The sequence below is a fragment of the Megascapheus bottae genome, chromosome 15 (assembly GCF_031878675.1).
Source record: "Megascapheus bottae isolate mThoBot1 chromosome 15, mThoBot2.hap1, whole genome shotgun sequence".
Lineage (NCBI taxonomy): Eukaryota > Metazoa > Chordata > Mammalia > Rodentia > Geomyidae > Megascapheus > Megascapheus bottae.
In genome coordinates, this window is record NC_143523.1 from 33,661,720 (window position 1) to 33,678,591 (window position 16,872).

At 34.1% G+C, this 16,872-nt stretch overlaps 1 protein-coding gene across 1 annotated transcript in view; it reads right to left on the reverse strand.

The window, feature by feature from the left end:
* Pcdh15 (protocadherin related 15) overlaps nucleotides 1–16,872 on the reverse strand; it is a 514,067-nt gene that overhangs the window by 178,858 nt on the left and 318,337 nt on the right. The window contains exons 14-16 of the mRNA XM_090346943.1: nucleotides 14,063–14,197; nucleotides 12,851–13,000; nucleotides 2,803–2,996 (exon numbers count right to left, since the gene is read on the reverse strand). Of these exons, the coding sequence (XP_090203069.1) occupies nucleotides 2,803–2,996; nucleotides 12,851–13,000; nucleotides 14,063–14,197 (479 nt within the window). The remainder of the gene's footprint in view (nucleotides 1–2,802; nucleotides 2,997–12,850; nucleotides 13,001–14,062; nucleotides 14,198–16,872) is intronic.

A 16,872-nucleotide genomic window follows, 5' to 3' on the forward strand; every position in this document is an offset into this window, starting at 1 on the left:
TTGGTAAGATTTGCTAAGGGTCTGTCAATTTTGTTAATTATTTCAAAGAACTAACTCCTTGTTTTGTTAGTTTGATTTTTAATAATTTGCTTTCTTCTACTGGTAGAGCTATAATAACCAAAACAGCTTGGTACTGGCATGAGAACAGGCCTGAGGACCAATGGAATAAAACTGATGACCCAGAAATCAACCTGCAGACCTATGGCCACCTAATATTTGGTAAGGGAGCAAAAAAAAAAATTGAATGGAAGACAGCCTCTTCAACAAGGGATGATGGCAGACCTGGTTAAGCACCTGTATAAAATTAAAGTTGGATCCTTCCACATCACCCCGCACCAGGATTAATTCCAAATGGGTCAAAGACCTTGAGGTAAAGCAGATACCCTGCAAACTTTACAAGAAGGAATAGAAAATACACTAGGTCTCCTTGGCACAGGTCAAAACTTTCTTAATAAAGATCCAGAAACACAACTAATTAAAGAATGTTTGTACAAATGGGCCTGCATTAAACTGCAGAACTTCTGTAGGGAAAAGGACATAGCTAGGAAACTCAATAGAAAGCCGACAGAGTGGGAGAAGATCTTCACTAGCCATACAAAAGACAAAAGCCTCATATCTAAAATATATCTACAGCTCAAAAAACTGAATCTCTCCAAAACAAATCTTCAAAGGAACAACCATCCCATTAAAAGATGGGCTAAAGAGAGACTTCTCTGAAGAGGAAATAAGAATGACCTACAGAAACAAGAAGAAATGTTCAATATCTCTGGCAATAAAAAAAATGCAAATCAAAACAATTTGCGATTCCACCTCACTCCAGTTAGAATGACCAGGATCAAGAAATCTATTAAGAACAGATGCTGGCGTGGATGTAGCCAGGAGGGATCACTACTACACTGTTGGTGGGAATGTAAACTCATTCAACCACTAGGGAAAGCAGTATGGCAGTTCCTCAAAAGAATAAACATAGAACTCCAGTAATTCCACTCCTTGGCATTTACCCAAACAGAAACAAGGACATACTAAATCCACTAGCACAAAGATGTTCATTGCAGCACTATTTATCATAACAAAGATATGGAACCAACCCAGATGCCCCTCAGTAAATGATTGGAACAAGAAGATGTAGTACCCCTCCTCTAATGAAATGAAAAGACTTGGAAAATCATATTAAGTGAAGTAAGCCAGACTCAAAGGAACACAGGCTAAATGGTTTCCCACAACTGTAATAATTAGTGCACATCTAAGACTCTCCTAGCAGAGGATTACATCAGAGCAAAACCTAAATACATAAGATCATGTATGATGAGAGTAATGAAAAGATCTCTAGGATATAGAAACAAGAGCTTTATTTTGTGTGATTATTGTTCTTAATGTCCTATGTTATTTCTCTTCTCTATTTTGCCCTTTTGTTAATCTCATATTGACACTGTATCTCACTTTGTTACCTGGTATATTGTATACACGTTTATTTCTTTATTTGAAATAGGAAAGGGAACTGGGGAAAACAAGATGATTGGGAGTTGGGGGAGAGAACTGGGTACAGAAACATGAAAAGGGGTATCAATGTGTGAGATGTAATGCACCTATTATCTGGTGAATGTAATTGTAACCCTTCTATACATCACCTGACAATAATTTAAAAAAGAAGTGGAGTTCTTGCCCAGCACAGTGGCTCATGCCTGTATTCCTAGCAACTCAGGAGGCTGAGATCTGAGGATTCTGTTTCAAAGCCAGCCCGGTCACTAAAGATCCTGAGAATCTTATCTATGATTAATCACTAGAAAATGGGAGGTAGAGATGTGGCTCAAGGAGTAGGGCAGTAGTCTTGAGTTGAAGAGTTCAGGGACAGGGGCCAGGCCCAGAATTCAAGCCCCATGACTGCCCCCCTCCAAAAAGAAAGTGAGGTTCTCAAACATGAAGAAATATTTGATAATTCTGAGAAAATATTTGAGGCAATTATGCAATGTTCATATATTGTGAGGGGAAAAAATTCTCAGAAGCTTGCTTAGTAGATATTATTTATATTTTACTTGGTATTAAAATCTGCCAAAGCCTAATAGTATATTTCATCTAGAAAATAAAAAAAAAAGATGTAGAGTAGGGGCCGGAATTTGGCCTAGTGGTAGAGTGCTTGCCTAGCATGCACGAAGACCCTGGTTCGATTCCTTGGTACCACATACATAGAAAAAAGCTGGAAGTGGTGCTGTGGCTCAAGTGGTAGAGCTCTAGATTTGAGAAAGTACAAGGACAGTGCTCAGGCTCTCAGTTCAAGCTCCACCACTGGAAAAAAAAAAAGATGTAGTGTATCTACACTTTCACATGTGTGTATAGAGTGTATATATTAAGTGCATATATGTTACAGATTTATGTTATACAAATCTTGCAACAATTTTTAATTACTGAGAAATATCTTCAAAGCCCTGAGACAGTGTAGGCTGTTTATACCCCTGTGACTTGGTTTGAAGAAAATAACCTTTGTCTTACTGGCTGCCAAATTGCTGTTCAGTAATACACAGAAAACATGCCTCCAACACTACCCAGTACTTGCACAGGAACAGACTTGCCTCCTCTGTGCCTGTGAAATCATAGTTAATTGTTTTGTGGCTTAATCTTGACTTATTTTCTTCTCTCCAAAATTTAACCAAATAACAACATACAGTCCCTGAGAATTCACCCCCTGATTTTCTGATCTAATTTGGTTGTTTATAGGATAAAAGAATGCTGGCTGAGTTTCTGAAATTTAATTATGGGGCTAGACGGGAGCATTGAAAAGACAGTATTGGATCTAATATCAATTACCTTCTCTCTGCAGGAGGAGCATTATCTGCTGCTTGGACCGTCAGTGCATAAGTCATGCCGACTATCAATTCCACCCCAGGAGCGATGCTGATAAGCCCTGTTGTTTTATTGATGATGAAGTCTCCCTTTGCCCCAGCCAGGATTTCATACGTGATCTCTCCATTTGACCCTTCATCTGCGTCGACTGCAGTGAGCTGGAATTGAAAATCGCAACATAAACATCCTCTTGGGATTCAACTTCTCACCAACCGCTTGTCATTCTCCCTTAAGAAAAAAACAGAAGCTTACATCCAAAGACAAAGCATAAGTTAAAAGTGTTTGGCATATATGCCTTTGTCGTCATGAATTAAGAAACTACAAAACTGAGACATTTGCCTGTCCTTGTGAGAACTGTAAGGAAAAATATGGTTGGACCTTGAAGATGTCCTCTTCTATATTATTAAATGTAAACAGTTAATAAAGAAGAGGAAACCTCTAAACCATGTGATAGGCCTATAGGAAATTTGATAGTTTTTGTCTATATCACTTACTGTCTTTGATGCAGAAGCATAAAAGCCAGAGGAAAATGAAATAGAAAAAAAAGTATGTTTATTGCTGCTATCCGTCTATTTCCTTTATGTTCTTACATTCATAATAGTCTTCTGTGTTATATGGAACACACTGTCTTACAATGGACTGATAAGGCCTCACACACTACAAGTAAGTGTATGTCTTATCACAGAATATCATGACAGGTGCAGCCCAAGAAACAGTTCTGCGGAGAAAAGAATCTGTTTTGAGCCTCTGAAATGATCAATGTGAATAGAGCTGGTAAACACATTCAAAATCCTTTTCAAGCAATTGCTGTCTAATAGAGTATATTTGAATGATGGAGTATGAAAGGAGAGCAACTATTGTTAATTCCCGGAAGTCACATTAAAGTAAAGCAGACTTGTTATGTGAAATAAAACTTCTGGACTTCTTGACTCATATACATTCACAATGTGGATTGAAATGGAAATGAAATTGTGTGCATTTTACATGTATTCACAGAATTTTCTGTTTTCACTATAGCAAAATGATAAATGTAAAGGAAAAAATTGCTTATTTACACATGGGGAGAGTTTTCCTTTGAATAAAGAAAACTTGCTATTGGAGTAAATTGACCTGTGCAGTTATTTTCTATTCTATAATTACACTTTCTTATGTATTCCAGATTCTGTTTTACATCTATTTAGTAACATTTGTTTATAGTTTACAAATTCCTCCAGGAATCTGACAAATTCTCTGGTACTTTCTATTCAATAAATCATGACTTTACCTTGAAACTTTATTTTCATTTAGATTCATGTTAATTAATACCCTATAAAAGTTTAGGTTTAATGGCCCCATTAAGTACAAATAAAGTTCTCAAACACACTAGCAGGGGTATATTCTCTTTCTGTTTTTTTTCTTTTATTATATTGTACATTTAGCATACAATGCACACAGGAATATCAGTAATAGAAATAACTGAGAAGACAAACCAAATTTGTCAGCCTGGCAATAATGAAGCTAAATAACATGCTTGGGTATTTTTAGATGGACAGCTGTGGCTGCCAGAAAGAAAGACATTTCATGATACAATTTTAGGATTTATATGGCTATGACAGACATTGGACCTAAAGGCAAAACAAAGGGGAACTATTTATGGTAGCAGTTGAAAGATATACATTTATCAAGACTTGTTCTTGTTAGAAAAATTCTTGATCTTTTTGTTTGTGGATTACATTGGAGGGTTGATGTCATAGGAAATATCAATTTGATTAGAGTAAATGATTTAAAATATCTCAGGAAATCTTAATTAAAATTTAGCTTAAACTGGATTCAATATGAACATACTTCATGGGACTTAAATTGCCTAAAGGGATTTAGTAATAAATGACAATGAATCAAGGAATGCAGGGCATTGAGGAGTGTTCTTCCAGAACATAGATATTATAGCTAGTCTTATTTAATATTTTCATAAATGAGGTTGGAAGGGAGGATAAGTTGGATGATAATTACAGTGAAGTAGACATCCATCTGAGAGGCACTGTGAATATCAAACCTGTCTGCAAAGCACAGGCAACAGAAAACCCCTAACGTTATAGAGTCAACCAACCACACATCAGATCACATATTCAGAGACCAAAGTAGCTCCACGAAGCCATTTTCTAGGGGAATACTTATAAATTTAACCACAAGTAAATTATACATGTTAGTTATTTAATTAGCTCCATACTATTTTTTCAGGAGTACTAAAGAATAATAATAGGGCTGAGTGCTGGTGGCTCACATCTCTAACTTTAGCTACGCAGAAGGCTGAGTTCTGAGGATTGTGGTCTAAGCTAACCTAGACAGGAAAGTCCATGAAGCTCTTATCTCTAATTAACCACTAGAAAACTAGAAGTGGGACTGTGGCACAAAGTGATAGAATGCTAGCCTTGAGTGAAAAAGCTCAGGCCCTGAGCTCAAGCCCTCAACTGACCAAAAAAATACATATATCATAGTTGCTTGCCCATATGCAAACAAAAGTATCATTTATGCAAAGCAAAAGCATCTCAAATACTTATCCATACTCCAGTACTAGAAAGTAGAAAACAAACAACAATTCTTAAATTTCAACCAGTGATAATGTTGTTCATTCAAGTACCTTAAAGATAGGAACCAGTGCTCCTGCCTGTAATCAGCCACTCAGGAGGCTGAAATTGGAGGATTGTGATTTTAAGTCAACCCAGGCAGAAAAACTTCCTAAAAGTCTTACTGTCAATAAATTAATCATAAAAACCACAGTGATGGTGTGGCTCAGGTAGTAGAATGCCAGCTTTGAGCAAAAGAAGTTTAGGACCTGTGCTTAACCCTAGGACTGACACTTTCACAGGCACACACACACACACACACACACACACACACACACACACAACAGAAGAAAAGGAACCTAAAGTCAAGGAAATTTTAAAGAAACATTCAATGATGTTATATAGAACATTGCTTATTTCATTTTTACCTGGTCTTTGACTGTAGGGTAGGTATGAATGCACTTTAGAAATAAACAGTGTTGAAGATAGGATCTCAAAGATGTCAGAAGAAAAGAGAGCAGATCAAAGAAAAGGGAAGGTCATATGTGAAGATAGCTATGTACTGCCTAATGACAGTAAAGTCAGCAATTTATTTTATAGATCGTGGTGGATTCATGTGTTTAGAATGGATCTGGAATGTTCCTAGTAACTGACGATGTGGTAACTGTTGTAGAACTGCATGGCAATTCACGGCTTATATATTAGTGATCACACTGGGATAAGCAAATCTCTACCCTGTATTTTGCAGCATACACAAATCTATTAGTACCTAATACTTGCTAATGGTATTAAATGATTATATTAAGGTTGCATGAAACATAGTAGTATACGCATAATTTCCAAACTATACTCCTACCAATCTTATGGAAATACATCTACATAGTAACTATAAAATTTACTGTAAGAGAGTATGTCATAATATCCCAGAAGTGACTTCATCCACCTTGGTTGTAATATCCCTTAATGCTATTTCTATGAGATGAGTCTTGATCTTTCAGTTTTGCCTATGTGAACTCTATAAGAAAACTACTCAATGATTTATTTCTTACAATATATCTCTGTGGCTGAGAAACACATAACTGGTCTATAAAAACGTGTGAAAATATTAGCCAGCACACAAGCAATTTGCAAAGAAGAGTGTAAGCAAGTTGAATAAAGGGTTCAGTCATTGGTGATGAAAATTTGAAAATCATTGCGTCAAGGTAAATTGATTAATAGATTAAAATTACTGATAATATATATGTCTGTGTCCTGTATTTTTTCTTCTTTGGTCATTTTCTTTCAATGTTTCTTATTCTGGAAAGGAAAAAATGAGGAAGTTGAAGTTGCAAGAAAAAATAACTGGCCTTGTGTTATACTATTGGTTCTTACTTATCAAGAAAATTATGACTTAATTCTCATGTTTTCCAAAATGTGGATTAACATTTTTCACATTACATTTAAATGACTAAAAAGATGTAACAATACAATTTATTTCAATGAAAAAGATGAACAATAACCCAATATATACCCTTCATGATATGGGCATGTTATGTCTACATCATAGTCTTCTGATGTAAAGAAAGGGAATTTTTTGATTTATGTAGACACAATTTTGAAATGCTTAACGAGAACTATTCTTTAGAAACTTCACTGTCTATTTCTTCATCAATGAGGGTATTCAATGAGAAGGACATAAGCAGAATTATTAATGGGATGCAAATGATCTAATTGTATTGCATGCAAGTATGGAAATCTCACTGTATACAATTAGTATATATACGTAGTAAACTTCTGTCCCTTGCAGAACTTCAATTACTGTCTGGATTTTTATTTGAATTTGAGACAGAGTAAAAAAATCAATATGTTTGCATTCTGTTATTAGATATTTACTTCTTTTTCCAAGCACGTCATATTGATGGCAGTCATTTGTATTTGAATTTCATTGCTATATTGTATATTTGTGGGAACAGAGAGAAATGATACATCATGACTTATAGAACAGGTTGCAGAATTGCTCTTATATTATAGAGTGTGTGGCATTGTAATTTTTTCTGTCAGTTGCTCCTTTGATTATTTTCATTCAGTAGAATAAGAATTAGTATATCAGCACACTATTGTCTTATAATTTTAATAGACATATATTGTTGCCTACTATAACATTCACAATCATAAAATGAGCAGACTTGCAAAATAGTAAGTAATGTGAAAATATGGATAATTTCATTTATGAGGACAAACCAGACTTTATAACTCAGAATTGATGAATGAAAGTTCATTTGCATTTGAGGATAAGGAAATAGCATGTTAATATAATAGCATGTTCATTTAATTTGTTTTATTGTCTTCTATACTTTGCCAAAAGACTGATACTTCAAAAATACTATTTTTCCTATTTTGCCACACAGCTAGTCCTTTCACCAACCGCTGACTTGAATTACCCTTGAGAGTAGCAAAGCGGAGCCCACTGGAGGTAAAATTTTAGCAATGGTGGATTTATTATATGAATAATTATTTTGCAAAATGTATGTAAGAATCCTTGGTTGTACTTAGGGTTGATAGATGTAGAGTCAATCTTGAAAAGCTAGGCTGAAAGTAAAATCTAGGACCAAAACAAGCATATCATGAGTCTGCTCATGAGTGAAGAAGATCAGATGTATTATGAAAGAAATATAGACCCTTAATATTAAGGGAAAAGTCTGATACTTGTTAAAATGACAAGGGAATCTTTACTCAGGACTATGAGAATTATTGTGAGGTGTCAAGATGGATATGGTAGGGAGAGATACTATGCTGAACTTCAAATAGCATTGAGACACAAGGAATTCATACCCTTGGGTCATTGAAAGAGATGTCATAAGATGGATACTGAAGTATCCACCAAAGATGTGAAGGGTTTTTGTTTTGATAATTGAACAGGTCTCTCTGTGATGGCAGGCAAGGAAGGCCATTGAATGTTTAAGGTGCTGTGTATGAAGGATTTGATTTTGATTTTTTGATTAAAACTGCTCTAGGTTGGCCAAAGACATGGAACAGCATCAATTACAGTTGGTTATCAGAAGACCTTACAGTTTGATCAATGAGAGTGTCATTGTCAAGATCCAATAATTCAAATATGCCAAATAATACAGACACAAAAGATCTACGCATCATAGTCAAATTAATGAAAGACAAAAAAAGAATATCGAAAGTAACAAGAATGTATTGCTTTACAGACATATATTATGTTTTTCTCAGATATATCTTATTTTTCATTTAACACACAGTCCATATATATATATATATATATATATATATATATATATAAACAAGTCCTTTCCTTTCTTAGCATGTCAAAATTAGAGATTCATTTTACATTGTTTCCCAAAATTTACAGAACCTCTAAATTCTTTTGATGTTCTCTAACTATGAGTGTTTATCTTAGTGACTTGTGTACTGTCCTGACTGCCCAAAGTAGAGGATGGACTTAATTCCCTCATTAAATGAAGCTTTAGCTAATTCAGAAAGGTCCATATTCTAGGAAAGTGCTCTGTCTCAGTTCCTTGAGGTGTTTTTGTTTGTTTGTTTGTTTTACTTTTTTCGTGGGTCGCGGGGCTTGAACTCAGCCTGGGCGCTGTCCCTGAGCTCTTCAGCTCAAGACAACCACACTACCTTTGAGCCACGCCCCACTTCCCGTTTCTAGTGGTTAATTGGAGGTAAGAATCTCAGGTCCTTTTGTGCCGGGCTGGTTTTGGACCTTGATCCTCAGATTTCAGCCTCCTGAGTAGCTATGAGCCACCATGCCTGGCTCCTTGAGGTGATTCATCTATAACTCAAAATGAACTCTATAGTACAGCTTCACTCAAACTGGCACTAAATGCTTCCTTGATATCCTTCTCTTACATTGTATCATAGATACTGTCCTGACATCAGGTTACTAAAGAAAACTTGAATTCTTAATATTCTGAAGGGTCCTTGAAGTTAAGGAAGGGTAGAAGCAGGAGAAATAAAGTCTTGTTTTTACATGGCAATCGCACATCACAGATCTCAATGAGTCATTTAGTTGTAAATGTTTTTTCCCAATGGGTAATCTATTTTGTTTTATTTCTTTGCTCTTATGGGATGATTTATAGCCATGTCATTCTCTTGCCATACACCAGGGATAACATTAAATGTATCGACTTAAAAAGCTTAATTTTTTGGCCTTTAAATAACTTTTTACATTTGCAGCATATTGGTGTACAACAATCTATCATGGTAATCTGCATAAATCACGAAAGTACATTTAAAGTATCTTTAAATGCAACATGAGATCAGTCTCAGAATGAGATCCATAAGGGAAATTAACTTCTGTAGCCTTCAAATGCCAGAAAAAAAAGCTTTAGATCCCCCTAAGGCAAACATTTTTGAGATACAGTTCCTCCACATAATTACTATCGTTTCCTTAGTTAAACATTTCTGGTCCCTTCGGGCTGTTTCTCTGTCAAAACTTACTTTTATTTCCAATTATATCATTATGGAGATGACAATCAGGTCTAATTAAATAAAAAACATAGAAATAATTGTCATCCCTTTATCTGTGCAAGCTATAATTTTGCTGCCTATGAAAGAATGTCCCATTGAAGAAATACGTAGGTGTCTTGGTCTACATGATAAGGAATAAAGACAAATGTATTTGCCAATTCCTACTTATCCCTTCATTTGTTCATTCATTTTCTAGTTGCGTTCATTTCTTTTATCCTTCAGTGCATAGTTAATAACATGATACACATCTACTCCATGAGGAAATATAGTTTCAAAGTAGTTATAGTCCTGTGCTCAAAATAAAAATATAAGATAACTTCCTCCGTAGGAAAACTATACCATACCAACACATGTGTTTATGGTTGTCATTTAAAAGCATTTCCCACCATTATCACATACATAGAAATGATTAGGTCCACATGGCAGGAATAGTCAGGAAATGAAAGTCCAGTATCCCAGCAATCAAATGACACTTTCTATTTAATCTAGAAAATGTGTTTTAGTCAATGAATCAAATAGGAACAGTAGTAAGTCCTTTTCAGTTTATATTAAATCATGGGTAGTAAGTAATAATAATGCAATCTTTGAATGAATGTTGCTGTCTGATTCATCCTGTTCTTAAATCATCAAATGAAAGAGAAAGATTTTCTGATCTGTTTTAGTGCATAATTTAAGGGTGAGAAAACAAAGGGAATTTTAGATGGTTATAAAGAGTTTAATTTTATGAGAATGTTATAGAAAAATCAAGCATGTGTATGAGTTTGTGTATGTGCATTTGTATGCACATATGTGTCTCTCCAGGGATTCCAGATAACATGTTTTCCCACTATATTATTGCTTTGGCTACAAACTGCTCTGAGTTGCAAGAACTGAAATTTTACCAGCTGATGGTTCATTCTAGCTACTCAGGAAACTGAGATCTGAGGACCCCATGTTTGGAAGTCAGGATAGGCAAGAAACACTGTGAAACTCTTATCTCCAAGTAACCACCAGAAAGCTCAACATGGAGCTGTGGCTTAATTGGTAGAGTGCTGTGTGAGCACAAAAGCTCAGGAAAAGCATCAAGTACCTGAGTACAAAACCCAGAACCAGTGTTCGGCTGTGTATGTATACACACAGATTCAAAACACGTAAGGAATAGGAGTTTCTAAAGAAAATTAAAACTACTAGAGAAGTCTTGATCACAGAAGAAATAATTTAAAAGGATTCGAAAAGAATGGTAAAGTACTGACACATGAATAGAACAGAAGGAGACCAAGAAGCAGGAAATTATCTTTAAAAAAAGAGGAAGTAAACGCCACAGTAAGGTATTTTTAGGAGGTTCAGTATCACTGAAGGATAAATGCAATTAGAGGGCCAGATAGAGCATGAAGGTTTATGAATATTGTTCAAACATTTGGCTAACTTTTAAAATGTATTGGAAATATACTGATTTATTTACTTGGAATAAATGTATTTACCGTCAGGTCATATTATATGTTTGTTATTATTCAGCATATGTAAGTATATAATAATAATTTGTTGACACATTTTATAATGTGCATACAGTCAACTATTTTCTGGCCTGCAAGTAATGTAAAATTATTAGGTTTGTCTTCCAGATTTAGAGGAAAGTCTAGGTCAATTGTTTCTCTGACGCTGAACATATGAAAACAGTGGAGTTTCTGTTTTAGTATTCATAACCTAGTACTATGCATCAAGATCCATATCCAGAAAAGTTAAAGTGAGTCTTTTTTAATCTGTATTTCTAATTAGCTCCTCAAAATTGTTGTTGCAAACTACTAGAAAGCATAAAAACAATCTTATCAGACTTAACTGTAGTTAAGATTGCTTAAAGCCTCAAGGAAAAAATTGTTGTGTCTTTATGATTTATACTGAGAATATTAAGAACACAAAATATTTAGGGAAGAAATCATTTTTAAGGTTAGTAAGTAAACTCAAAATTATTAATGTTACTTAGGTAAATCTAGAATAAATATTTTCTGTGATGTGCTAACAAATGTAATTTGAAACAGTAATTTTATAGAAAATTTACTATTGATTGTAACATTTTAACACATTTAACTCTCAGCACATTTTACCTAAGGAAATATAAATTACATAAAATATCTTTCTGATTGTTGTTCTTAATGTAATATGTGAAGTTATTTTTTTCTCTTTTTTCTCCTTACTATTTATCTCATGTTGTTACTATAGCTGACTTTGGTACCTAGTGTATTACATGTATGTTTCTTTGTTTATTTGAAATAGGGAAGGGAAGAGGAAAAAAGATGATTGCAAGGGGGTGGAGGGAAAGTGGGGGAAAAATGGGAAGTGATATCAATGTTCACGAAGTAATGTTCCCAGTACCTGATGAATGTAACTGTAACCCCTCTAAATATCAACCTGAAATGAAATATAATAAAAAAGGTTCTGAAGCTACAAACGACAGCACAGCTAATTCTAAAGAACTCACTACCATTTACTATTTAATGCTTAATTAGAAAAACATTTCTCACATTTATAGGAGACCGATATCTAACTGCTTTATCTAGCATTTTATTACTATAGTCTATTTCATTTATTAACAAATTTATTTTATTTCCACGATGTGAAGCAACTTTAGTATTTAAATTACGTTCACTATATTAAATATGCCTAGCATAGTAAACTTTTAAAAATAAGCATAAATACATACATTGCTATTATATCTAATAACTAACTCCAGTACCCATTTGGATGTCTAAACACATACACCTATATACTCTTATTTGAAAAATGATTATTAATTTAAGTATTTAAGTCAGTTTTCCCATACAATTTATTTTCAGCTTAATGGTTCTCTCTCTCTCCTCTCTTTCTCTGTCTCTTTGTCTCTCCCCCAACCCTTCTCAGTTTCATAGGCAAATACTCTAGTTCTTACAAATATCACACTACATCCAGCTCTTACCAGTAGGTTAATCATGGAAATAATTTTCTTGAATACCCTCATATCCACATGCAGTTACCTGGATGACACTGTCCCCTGGGCTCATGTCTGTGTATACATAGACATTATAGGATATCTCAGGGAAGGTTGGTGTGTTGTCATTTGCATCCATTACTCGAATATTGACTACAACTGGCTCACTTTCTTGTATACCATCAAATGCTGTTATCTTTGGTGGAAGGGAAATAAACAAATTAGAGAGATCATTTTAATATAAACAATACATAATCAATGTCTACAACTTAACAAGGTTTTGATATGTCATTTATAGTTCTAAAGGGCATGATGGTAGTTTATAGATAAAAGTAAAAAGTAGGGGCTGGGAGTTTGGCCTAGTGGTAGAGTGCTTGCCTCGCATGCATGAAGACCCGAGTTCGATTCCTCAGTACCACATACATAGAAAAAATCCAGAAGTAGTGGTGAGGCTCAAGTGGTAGAGCTCTAGCCTTGAGAAAGTCCAAGGACAGTGCTCAGGCCCTGAGCTCAAGCCCAGGACTGGCAAAAAAAAAAAAAAAAAAGTAAAAATACTACAGATATTCAAAGGTCTTTTTAATGTGCTCGTAGGCAATTTGAACAAACACACATTTTACCTAAGAAAATATACATTACGTAAAATGTATTTGAAGCCTCAAATAATGGCATGATTAATCCTTAAAACCTCACCACAATTCATTATTTAAAACTTAGAAAAACACACTTTCACTTTTGCAAAATGTGTATACAGCAAGGAGCATGGCCTAGAGATAGAGTGCTTGTCTAGCATGCACAAAGCCCTGGGTTCCTAACCTCCATATCACAAACGCAGAAAAAACCAGAAGTGGTGCTCAAGTGGTAGAGTGCTAGCCTTGCGAAAACCCAAGGAGAGTGCCCAGGCTCTGAGTTCATCCCCTTGACTGCCAAAAAAAAAAAATGCAATCAGTGTGCTTAACCCCATGACCAATAAGAAAGCCATGAATCAGAGAAAAAAATTCTTTTTGAAGTATTTAAATCTGCATATATCATTCATAGTTGATAAAGATGGAGAAAATGTTTCCTTTTATGGGAAAAATATTAGCATGTCTAGACAGTTCTACAAATAGAAAATGAAGAAAAGTGAAGATGAAAAATATATATATTCTGCTATTATCTGAAATGTCAATTATTTTCAACCCAAATCACTGACACTCTCAGTTTTACCAGATATCTCTATCAGGTACTTCGATACAGATGTAAAATCATAGAACATGTTTACCGAAAAGGTGTATGTCTGCTGCTCTTCTCTGTCCACTGGTTGAAGCAGGGTAAGGAAACGAGTGATGCCGGTCTGAGTGACAGTGAACACAGATGTGTAGTCATTCAGGAAAAGGTGAAGCTCTGGGTCTTTGGTCTTTAAGGGGGAAAAAAAGTGTCATTATGTATAATGTTGAATAAATGAGGCAGTCTTTTAAATTTGTTGCACAAGTGTACATAGAATAGTAATTTCTTTGAGGGCTCTGATGGCTCATGAAAGCCGAGACCTGGAAAACTGAAGTTTGAAGCCAGCCCAAGCACAAAAGTGTAGAAATCTCAATCTCTAATTAACCAGATAAAAAGTCAATGTAGTGTCATAGTTCAACTGGTAGAGCACTAGTGAAGTAAGTTAGCTGAGCAAATACAAGGGCTTAAATTTACATTATGATCCTTCCAAAAGTTGGGGATCTCTAATATAGTATATAAAAATTACTAAAAGCAGTACTGGAGTAATAACAGTGAAAGATGAAAATGACAAGAAGGATTGAATAGAAAACAACACAATTAAATGTACTTATTGACTACTTCATATCAACATTTTCCACAACTGTCCTGAATTTAAAATAAAAAGAAAGGTATAAAAATTGGAATTCCAAATTCCAATTTGGGAATTTATTTACTTTATTTGTACAATGATAAATTGCAATAATAAACCACTCATGCGTAATATTATCTTGCTCTCACAATGGAAAAAAGAAGGAAAAGTGGTTATGTTTTATTCATTACTTATAAGTATCAGTTTGCTATTTTTCTCCTTTAAGAATTGTAAAGTTATTAAAAAGAAGTGTAATATTTGCATTAATTAAAATATCAGATTTTAAGTATATATAGATATGTACACACATTAAATTAGGTACTACGTGTAACTATTAAAAGAGCTTAGAAGAAATGATATACAAAAAGAGGAAAATATTTAAAAATTTCAAGACTCATAGATAGATAAAAGATTGATAGATCGATAGATGATTATCTTGGCATTGTAAACTCTTTATGTCATTCATGCATGATATGTCATTATTTGCTGAAATTCAAAGAATAGAAACTTGAAGGGTTGAAGGGTGCATGGGAAAGGAAAAAAATGAGGTGTGACAAATGAAAATATGAGGTTAAGAGAGTGCACTCTCAGTTTGACTAATAAAAAGGAATAAGGGATAATATAGGGAGGTGGATATTTGTATACTATGACAATCAAATTCATATGCATGTTATGATAGCAAAGATGAAGGAGAAGTCTAAGTTTATCATTAAAAACTGAGGACAGAATAGTGTAAGGGAACATAGCTTGCAATTTAAAAATTTGGGCATGGAACAAGACAGTTGTAATATGCATGCTATATCAATATATCTTATTTTGTCATTTTCTAATACTACATTATGTATATACTTCAAATAACTTTGACATTAACTGCTGAGGAGTTTGAGGGTTCTTTTCTTCACCAAGGCTGGCCAAAAACTATGATCTCAACAGTTTCAGCCTCCTTAATAATTAAGATCATGGACATGAACCATCAGTACACAGCATATATCAATAATTTTGACATGCTATCATTCTTCCACAACAATACAAAACAATATTATAACTAATATCTTCCATTTATCTATAAATGAAATAAGCAAATCTATTAACATATACTTGGAGGTTTTTAACACCCAATGTCTTCAACACAATCATGGGTATGAATAAAATCTATATTTAATTATCTAATAAAGAATGCTAAATAATTTTCAGATTTGAATAATTTATTTATAAAAGAATCCTATTTTAACCACATTCTTGAGAAATCTCTTTTGTTCCATTTGAGTGTCTATTGTGGTAAAATTCAATTATTCCTTTAACAATGAAAATGGTAACTTAAGCTTAATGTTTGCAAATTTGACTATCAATAATAGTAAAAAAAAATCTATACTTGCACTTGTCTATTCTTCCTCTGTGACTGCACATAGTGCTAATGAATTGTTGTTAGTCAAATAATTATTTTAGGTTCTAGAAAAACAACCAAACAGGTTTTGCTATGAGACTTATCAAACTATTTAATTCTTTCTTTTGGTTCAAAGCCATCTATCATTCTGTATTTCCTTCAACTTAATTGTGCCAACTAATATTCTTTAACTCAACTGGCAGCTATCATAGTAAATTGTTTCAGATATATTAATTCATATATATATAACAGTTTTATAAATTTTTCTTAAGTCATTTTTGTGATCATACAATTTGGCAATGAGTGTTGAGTCACAAGTCAGTGACTTGTGTGACTGTGGGGATTAATGTACCACAACAGTGCTCTATAGGAACTTGATGAACATTTCAAAGTCACCAATGTCAAATCATGGTAAAAATTGATATTACATACCTAGTCTTTCAGGTGAAATAATCAAAGACATTAAAGACCTTTGAATAGTTTATGTTTCTGCTGTACAGGTCCTTCAATGATATCTAGAGACTAAAATAACTTTTCCTATAGCTGATTGTATTACCTGAGTATTGTGATACATAAACCCAGACCTAGATATGGCATACTAGCTTATGTCTAATGTCGTTTGTACAATTCACCTCCGATTAAAACAGAACTCTGTGAAATTCATGTTTGCTTTAAAATATAGGTTTTAATGGCCATCTACAACATGATATTGGTGAAAAACTATTTCCTTAAGTAGATAATATTAATGCAGACTTGGAATTGAAATTTATAAAATTTCCATGGATTGGTGATATCAGAGTTCAATGGACACGTGCTATCACCATTCAAACTAGTGCTTTGCCAATTTTTCTGA